Genomic DNA, 9,754 nt, shown 5'->3' with positions numbered 1-9,754 from the left:
TTTTATTACGACCAACTTCGCTTAAAGAAATGTGAAAAAAAACAACGCAGCTAGAAGATAAATGCACCCAGACTTTAATGTGTGTTGGAAGTTCACGACCTGAGAACTGCAAATGCAGACAACAGCCAAAGAAATGTTTTCCACATTGAGAGAAGATGATAACAATGCAAACAGTGCAACCATACATGGAAGTTACAGAGGACAACTGTCTGACAATACAAAAAAAAAACAAAAAACAACACAAAAGATCACATTGTGGAATTACACAGACTTGTCATTTTACTTTGCAACAAGATGAAATAAAATCAATAAAATTTTAAGATGCATGCAAAAATGTGAATTATTACAATAGGCTGATGTAATAATATCTCTGTTTTTGCGGGCAGTATTTGATTTGTGAATGGAATGATAAACATAAAAAAAGGGAAATATGAAAAATTTAAGACAGGTGTAAAAACTTGAAGAGGCAGAAAAACATAGCTAGGAAATCATTAACATCCAATCCTCCTATGGATAAAAAACAGAGTGCACTCCCAGAGTTTCCTCCCCGAGTGTTGAAATCTTAAACAAGCAACAATGAATCACTGTGACAATGCTGCCATCTGTTGGACGCGTTTCCTCTTTTAATGAATGAAGACATCTATGCATGACAGCCGTGACTAACAAGACATCAGCCTGGGTTTTATAGCAGGGTGGAACCAGTTCATCCAGGCCTTAGACATTATTATTCACCTATTATTTATGAGCTGGAGTTTTTAAATATTTTAGTCACAAATTTTGGAGCCCCCCACAGTGCTAATTTGGTCCTGCTGTGGATAAATCAACATTTAAAAGTTCATCATTTCTTCCCCTCTTATCTTCTTTTCTTGGGACTCTGACCAGGCTTTGTTGATCGTTCTCTTCATCTCATCATCTCCCTCTTCGTAAATCTTCTTCAGCATGCTCATGAGGCCCTCGCTGGGGTCTGCATTCTCATCCATGCTGGGTTTACTGTTGAGAGAGAAGAGGATATATGTTACAGCGGCACTTGCACGCTTTTCTGAGCGGCATTCTTGTCTTGAATATGTGCACATGCATGTTGTGCTGTGGGTTCAATCTTGGCCAAAACTGATTGATGCTCAAATGTCATGTCCACTAAATAGTTTGAACTTACTCTTTCTCTTTGGACTGCTTGTCCACTGAGGTAAGGCACTCCCACTTCTTTGTTGCTTGCTTTTTGCACATGACCAACACCATGTCAGTTTTTATCTGGAAGGAAAAGTGTCAGAACTTTTGGTTATGGAAAATTATCTAAATAAGGACAAAAAATACAATGTGATCACTGAAGTAGCGTTTTATGAGTGCTTTTATTTGACCTGGCAACAGGTATTTGGCTTTGTGTTCAGTAAAACCATTTTGTAAAGGTCATTTTAAATGCTTTCATTTGTTAAGGATCATTACTTCAACTTAAAATCAGAATTTACCAAAAATCAGAATCACTCTTATATACAAAGTGTGTAAAGAACACACAAGGAATTTGTCTCTGGCTGGTGGAGACAAATTTTTTGTGTATCTGAAAAAAAAAAAGACTAAAAATATTGGCTAAGACAAAATAAAAAAACAAATATTACATTCACATATGCCCAAAACAAAACAAAAAAAAGAACAAAATGTTGCAATAAGAGGTGGTGTTATTATCAATGGGTAGCCAGTTGTGTAACTTTTAGCCTTTCTTCTAAATTCAGTTATTTATTTATATATTTTTTAAACACTTATTTATACAAGGTTGAACTGAGCTCTAATAAAAAATGTCTGCCTTTGCTTTTTTTGAGAAATATTAAGACAAGCAAAGACAATAAGCAAGCAAGTCAAATGGCAGAGGAATGAACTACAACTGCGCTATAAAAATATCAATGCCACAGATTAAAAGCATCAAAGAATCTGGAGTAAAATTATTTAAATCAATCAGTTCATGAAAACCACGAGCAAATGTTACTCGTCCTAAAAGGGCAATGAGAGACAGTCAACTGGACAAAATAAACTGAACATTAAGACTGCATTTCATAAAGCAAAATGCATGCACATTCTTTGCATTAAAACAGTGATGAACATTTTAAAGAGGTAGTTATGCACCTCACAGATTGTTACATAAGTGGCTGATGTTTTTCTTTGAGAGCTAGCTTAGCAACGAAACATTAAATTTAACCAAAACCTACACAATTCTGGCAACACAACATCAAATTATTAGAAAAATTAACTGAAGGCTACTGTAAATCCACTTACTTATAAGAGAGACTTTTGATTCAAAGCTTGCTGATAAAGAATTGATGTAAAATGATTATTTCACGTTAAAAAGAGCAAATATATCAGATTTATAATAATCTAAATTAGGCAAAAAAAGAAGAACTAACTGGAGCAGTGTGATGACAAAATCTTGTAAGATAAGTCAAAGAACAGATGAGAACCAAGCAACAGGCTGCTTTTTAAAAGGAACAGACCAACAATAAAAAGGTATGACCTCCCTTGCAAATAAAAAAAAAAAAAAAGAAAGTTTCATTCACCTTTTTGTAGCTGTCGCTTTCATTGATTGGATGTAGCAGGTTGAGAACGGTCATCTGATGATTTTTGCCATCTAGGTCTTTCACCAAAACTGAAAATGATCTGCAACAGAGCCAATAAGTACATTTAATTGCATACTTCATGAAGAGCGAACACGCCAAATGTTACCTGTAGATCACCACGTTACCTGTCTGAAAAGCTCACTTCCACATTTTCCGATGGAATTTTGTGCACATCTTTCAAATTCACGTAAATTTTGACAAATTTGTCAGACTGGTCCCACGCTGCAGAAAAGATGGAAGAGTGCGAACAGTTTAAAAATACTTTTTCCAGCTGTTACACTTTCATAAACGCATCGTAAACAACAGCCCCCTACCATAGCTGGTGATCTTCACTGTGTAAGATGCTTTGGACGCTGCAGAAGGCTCTGCATCTCTCTTGGCTTGTTGCTCCCGCTGCTGTCGCTTGCTTGAGAGTTCTTTCTCCACCTTCTTCTGCTCCTGCTTTAACAATTCCTGCACCCTTTTCCTCTCTGCCTTCTCCAACAGGGAACCCAGCTCCTGCAAGTCTGCTTCTAGCTGACTAATCTGTAGTGGACAAATTAAATAGCAGCAACATGTTAGTGTCAGTACATATTATGGTGTAAAATTTGCCATTTCCCTTATGTTAACCTCCCCATCTACAGTGTTGGGAAAACAAATGGACATGACCTTAAGACATCTGATATCTTTGTTAATGTCTCTGGTAGTACATTTGTTTGTTAACTTATATCATCTATAACAATATAAAATGCTATTATACAGTCACAATTTTATATTAAAATGTAAATATTGTTTGATGTAAACAATATCTCTGGGGCCTAAACAAAATTACTTATTCCTACAGAGGTGTACACTTCACAGAGTCTGAATGACAAACATTTGCATTGGAAAATTATTGCAAAGCAAACACTAAGTCTTCTTTTATATGATACATATTGATATATATTTATCAATATTGCTACTATATGAAAAAAACAATTATTGTGAATTGGGAAAAACTTAAGCATTTAAAATAATTAAGCAGCTAAAACTGCATAAGACATGCAGATGTGTATGTTTTTTTTTTAATTTAAGATAACAATGAGTTAGGGCTTGTAGAACCAATAGATTAACGTAGCAGCAAAAGGCACCTTGAAACGACATTGCTTACTTTCTAAAATATCACATGATGATGAACAACGTAGCTAATTAGCTAAAAGGATGTTAGATATTTTGAATATTTACTAAAACATCCTGACTTTCGTGCCGTTGCTTAGTAACAGCCTCCAACGTCCAGCACTGCTGTAGCTTGTTAGCATGAAGTTACTGGAATGTTCTGGCAAACTCCATTCAAAGCTACAAGCTACGTTACCAACTAAGCTTCAGGCGCACTCTGCCAACCATGGTTAGAAAGTATAATTATATCCAGTAAATAGGCGTTTTAGTTTTAGCAAAACGACATGACTTGGAAATAAAGACGAAAATATAATTCCCCACATGGAGTTTTGCGGCGCTTTCAGACCTAGCATGCAACGCGCTGCTATCGCTAACATCCAGTATATTCAACTATGTCTGACAAAAACACCCCAAGTCGTGTTTGTCTCTGCGTGTTCTGGTTGGGTAAAAAATGCTCACCTGCTCGCTTAAATCCATTTTGGTGTTGTCCTTATCAGGTGTGTTCGGATGAACGTTTGCCCCCTAGTCACAGATGTGTCAATAAAGAATAGTGAATCTCTTCTTCTGTTCTTAGTGGTTGGCAACCAAAAGCTGTACGCTCAGTACCGCCACCACCTGGCCAGAAGAGTTAACATCGGTTTAGTGCTGTAGTAAACAAACTATGGGTGCACAAGCATGTTTGTAAAAAAAATACATTGCATTTTATCTAGCAAACGCCTACATAAAAATAAACAATAACGGATTTTTATTTTAACCATTATTCTCTTAAAAAGATAAGTTTACTTCCACCTTTCCTGGTTTTAACACTGTTTGTGATAGTGAATGTTTAATTCCGTTTTGTAAATTGGGCATCTTCTTGTTGTATTTTGCTTGATGTACAACATAAACCTGACTCATTTGAAACAAAATGGGTCTACCTATATGGTTGCTTAAAGATCCAGAAGTTAGACCTGATTTTTTTAATGGCTAAAGACCTGATTGATAGCTGAAACACATCAATCACTGCCATACCTGTTCAACAACTGGCTCCAGTTCATTTGATTAAATGAAGTACAGGTGTTTTTGACATACATGATCTATCTTTGTTTTTTATAGCCTCTTGCCTTTTAGCAATAAAATACTCTCTTGGCAATAAGCACACAATCATTTTAATGGGCAATTAAATCCAACTAACACTAGAAACAATGACATGAAAGTTAGCTATGGTAGGTAGCTACAATTACTTAACATATTTTGCTTTATCAAGTAAAAATATTCTTAAGAAAAAATTGTTAACCACAGTTAAAAAAATGCTGATGTCCACATAATTTCCACAGGAAAAAAAAGGCAGTAAAAATGTAATGCAAAGTAATATTTATTCATCTATTTTTGTGGACAGTGAGTTAAATGGACACTTGCAATTATTGTCAGACAAATTATTGAGATTTTTTTTTAAATATGCCACAAGAAAACAAAAGCAAATTATTAGACATCAAATGTAATATATCCAGAAGATTGAACTGAAAATGTTCTGGCTTCCTGCTTTTGACCAGTTTAACATCTTGTCAGGAGAGAGTCTGACGGTATCCAACAAGGCCGCAGTCACCACCTCGCCCTCAGAATCCCAGACAGCTGATTGTGGTCAGCTAGGTGCCGGAAGATAATACGACTCAATCTCCATCTCTTCTTCACTGCTCGAGGCCGGGAAGTCAACACACACCTGTTCCGTATCCTCACGGGGCAACTGTCTCTGGGGAGTGCTGCAATCTCTTTGTCTGCTATTGCCTGCAAAATATGTTGCAATGATTTCCAAAGACTCATTTGTTTGCAGTTTAAATGAACTGAAATCACCTTAGTTACTGGTTCTACACATCAAACAACTCAACACCATGATTTTAGTAAATACCTTCTCTGTACATAAAAAATGCCTATGGTGACGATTACAATAAGAAATTAGACAACAAAAGAATATTTACAGACATTTTATGGTGAAGTTTGTATGACATAATGACTTATTTAACAGAAAAGCTTTGAAGTTAAATGAAAACACTGAAGAGCATTTCTCAAAATCACATTTTACTTATAGACCATTCATTGCCTGTTAAATTGTATTTAAATGGAAATACCGCACTCTACCTGAAGCTCTTTGGGAAGGATGTTGTTCTTTCTGAGTGCATTAATCCGCAGCCTCTGATCTGCATAGTCAAATGCCATCTGTCTTCTCTTGACATCTCTCAGCATCCTCCAGTCAACATAGTGACTTCTCACTTGCTCCACCATTCCCCAGCAGCTCCTCAGTGCCTGCTCAACATCAACATGCAATTACTGCCACCTAACCCGGTCATATACTGAGCGAACAGTTCAAACTTTGTTTGACACACAATTCCAAACATTAAAAGCTGAACGACTTTGTGCAGCTGTGTTTACATTAAAGCAACAAGATCTTTACAGGAAGGGTTTAACTTAAGTTTTATCTGAACTGCTATATGCTCTATAAATAAAGTATAAATCATCATGCTAGTTATTTACCAACCCTTATTCATAGTTTATGTGTAGGCTTGAGTCTTATAACTGTTAAGCAAGTTTGGTGGTTCAAAAATTCTTTTTAGAAATATAGTCCTCCATTTTGATAATAAGAATTAAGTGTGTACAGGGTGCTGGTCAGAAAACAAACAAATGCAAGAATAAAAAATAAATAATTTTTTTTTCTACATTTGAAACAGCCACTGATTAGTAACTATTAACTACAGTGTCGTAATATTTGTCCTCTAGCCATGAAAAAGTAAATGGTGATCTAAAACTATTAAACATAAATCCTTTTTAAACTCTAAGATGACTTTTATATACCATACTGTGTTCAATTGAAAGGATTGTGGATTAAAAAATTGTGCAAAATGTAACATTTCTTTCCAAACCGATTTATTGCAGTTTGACAGAAGATAAACATGATGTGGAGCTAAAACTGAACACATATCTGTGATGTGAATCAAGAAGTTAGAGAACAAATATCAACTACATAACAACCGTGTGTACTTTAAAAAACATGGCAAAGATTTGACACACCAAGTAAGTGAGATCTGAAAATCCCCAAGCAAAGATGATGAAGATTCAGCATATCTAAGTAGGAAAATTAAGGAAACCACTAAATGAAAATTTTACCATGGCGACTGAATGGCTATCTAAATGGGTTATAGCCTGAGGATATATGTTGGGTTATAAATTTGAAAGAAATCCTAGATCGACTTAATATGTACTGAAGAAAAGCGGGTCAACACTTCAAAACAAACCAATTACTTAGTTTTGTTACGTTCAAAGTAGGATGTAGAAACGTGTTAAGTTTCATTTAGTCGAAAATAACGTAAAATAGTACGAGATAAAATTGCAAATTTTAATGTTATTGCTCAAGGTGAGTTCCAGTGTAATTAGCATGAAAGCTAACATTAGAAAGCTAGTTACAGCTAAATTACTCTCGCTGACACGTTCGCAGTTTGTGTCAGGTCTGCGCAAACCCACTCCAAAAAAGCGCAGAAACAACATATATACACTACCTGCTTTGGTGCACAAAATGTAGAATAAAGGGACTTTAACCCCAAACATGCTAATCTGCTGGCAGCCATGATGGAGAGGAGGTTCTTCTTCTTCTTCTTCTTCGTGGTTGACGCCGGACAGTGGAACGGTGGCGAAATGCTGCCCTCCTCAGGTCAAAAAGAGTCGAGGATTGACGGCTGTGCATTTCGCCCCATTTTCTCTGGATTTAAAACAGTTCTGAAATTAAAATAAAAAAATAATTACCTCGGAAAGGTGAGTTCCGTCATTAATATTTCCCAGTTGAGGGTATTTAATCATTAAGTCCACAGTCGTTTAACAGTGTCCTTTTCCCCTTCTTCCAAGACACATTTATCTGACAAAAAAAAGTCAATCCTCGTGGTACTAATTAGACACCAACAGATGGCAGTATAGCTCTTTCATATTTCTTTTATTTTTTATTTTAAGTCATCATGAACCCCTTCACAACAGGAACAGTCTTCACCTCCTCATGGTGAATAAATTAATTGTCTGACTGAAGTCCCACTTTAAGTCCTTTTAGACCCAGACCTACCCAGATCACTTAGTGGGGCTCTTGTGTGTGCCAGTATGTATTTTAAGTACTTGTATTCTTTTTCTTTTAAATTATTATTGATGTTGTCCTAAAAGCTTTACAAATTAGGAAAAAGACTAAACAACCAAAAACAAGCAGATTTCATCAAACAGTTGTCATTATTTTGGAGCCTAGGCGGGACGTGTTGCTGTGTAATTTCTACCATGATAAAATCCAGGCAACACTCACTGCTCTGAAGAGCAACAATTATAAAGGCTAGGAAAACTGTGAAGAAATGTAACTATTATATTTTAAATGACAAAAAAGTGAGCCTAGATAGATTTTAAGATTTTTTTATTTATTGTTGTAATTTTTTGAGCTAGACGATCAATCTTTTATATATATATATATATATATTTATGATAATAAAATATGTGGCTGGAGAAAATGTTTTCAATGAGTTTTAAAATTTTGAAAGTAAAAAAAAAAACAGATTTGTCATTTGACAGCAGCAGTATATCATAGTTAAAATGCTATTTGGCCCTTAGATGGTTTTGGCTCCCAATTCAAAACCTAGAAATGGCTGTTCCAAGAGCACCAGGAAGGCAAAATCATTACAGAGATGTTAAAGCCAAAGAATAATCTCTGAGCAGACCTTCCAGGATTCTCTACTCTAAAATGTAGGATAAACAGTCAGACTGTTAGTTATGTGATTATGGGTTGAAAATACCTCTCCGCTACATGGGTGCAAGTGTTTTTCAGTCAAACCTTTATTTCTAATCAGACAAGATTTTTATTGTTGTTGTTTTTAATATTAAAAAGACATAAGAGTCAAGCACTTTCATTTGAGTTTGCTCGCTGTGGCAACCCCTGTAGAAAGGAGCAGCTGAAAGAACAAGAAGAAGTCAGGCACTTTGTGCATTAGTCAACATGCATTATAATGTACTGACACTAGAGCAAATACATGCATGATACGTGTGCTGGTGAGCTGCATTTGAGGAATGATCTGCCCACAGTAAGTCCGATTCGTTCTGCAGAGGTTTTGCTGTACTGTTGATATCATGTGTTTTATAAAAGATCTCATAAGTTTGGACTGGATCACTGCACCAGCTTAAAAGACCTGTAAGCAAAACCATGCAACGTTAAACTTCTCAGATGAGTGTACATTACTCACGGAGACTACAAACAGGTGGCATCATCCATAAAAAGTGACAGGAGTCAAGTGAGCATGGTTGACACAATGACACAATGTTATGAGGGCTTAAACGACTGGGAATATTGGTTACGCTTGAGAACTGTGGGGACAACCCAAACGCAAGACGCCAAAACTTCATCTTTATAAAGTAATGTATAAAAATGAATCCTGAGAGAAAACACGTTTTTTTTGCACAATGAAGAAGCACCTATAACTGATAGTGTTCATTTAAATAGAATGTATTTTATTTTCCAAGTGAAAACTACTGTAAATCAGATCAGTGAGCAGTCCTTACAGTGTTTATTCAGCCGCTGAAGGCTTGTTCTGTGCCACACATTCAAAATAATGAAAGCCTCGAGTACGCTTACATCTGTGGACGCCTGTTAACTTCTCTGATGTCAATCAACAACAGTTTCTGTAAATGTGGTTCATGCTTTCTTTCACGCCGCCCTGAACACGATGATTAAAGCAAATAAGAAACAAATAATGATCCCCTGGCTGATTTACTCTGTACCTCGCAAAGACAAACATGTAATCCGAACAGATGTCTGTATATTTTCTTTGTGCTTAGAAATAAGAGCATTTAAAGACGGGGAAGTGGTTAGCTTGCCGCCAGCATCTTGCTGCTTTTTCTATCCTAATGCCTTGTTGATGAAATGTAAGATGGATGGGGGCACAAGCACACGTCGAAGCTATTAAATTCATGGTTACAAACGATTGTCTTCACCTGCGTGGCATTTTAATGCCTACTACTCAGCTTGGAGACAA

The 9,754-nt window shown here is 36.0% G+C and overlaps 2 protein-coding genes across 2 annotated transcripts; both read right to left on the bottom strand.

Moving 5' to 3' along the window:
- Window positions 1–53: 53 nt before the first annotated feature.
- LOC108239567 (calcyclin binding protein) lies at window positions 54–4,333 on the bottom strand. Its single transcript, XM_017422354.3, has 6 exons — window positions 4,194–4,333; window positions 2,915–3,125; window positions 2,726–2,822; window positions 2,541–2,640; window positions 1,154–1,248; window positions 54–990 (listed from the first exon to the last, which is right to left on the bottom strand). The coding sequence occupies exons 1-6, from the start codon at window positions 4,209–4,211 to the stop codon at window positions 828–830; spliced, it is 684 nt and encodes a 227-aa protein (XP_017277843.1). The 5' UTR covers window positions 4,212–4,333; the 3' UTR covers window positions 54–827.
- A 737-nt stretch (window positions 4,334–5,070) lies between these two features.
- On the bottom strand, window positions 5,071–7,409 carry mrps14 (mitochondrial ribosomal protein S14). Its single transcript, XM_017422355.3, has 3 exons — window positions 7,262–7,409; window positions 5,850–6,014; window positions 5,071–5,498 (listed from the first exon to the last, which is right to left on the bottom strand). The coding sequence occupies exons 1-3, from the start codon at window positions 7,328–7,330 to the stop codon at window positions 5,316–5,318; spliced, it is 417 nt and encodes a 138-aa protein (XP_017277844.1). The 5' UTR covers window positions 7,331–7,409; the 3' UTR covers window positions 5,071–5,315.
- Window positions 7,410–9,754: the final 2,345 nt, after the last annotated feature.

This window comes from Kryptolebias marmoratus, linkage group LG20 (genome assembly GCF_001649575.2).
Source record: "Kryptolebias marmoratus isolate JLee-2015 linkage group LG20, ASM164957v2, whole genome shotgun sequence".
Taxonomy (NCBI): domain Eukaryota; kingdom Metazoa; phylum Chordata; class Actinopteri; order Cyprinodontiformes; family Rivulidae; genus Kryptolebias; species Kryptolebias marmoratus.
The sequence above is the reverse complement of the archived record's forward strand: the minus strand, read 5'-3'. Positions and strand labels throughout refer to the sequence as shown.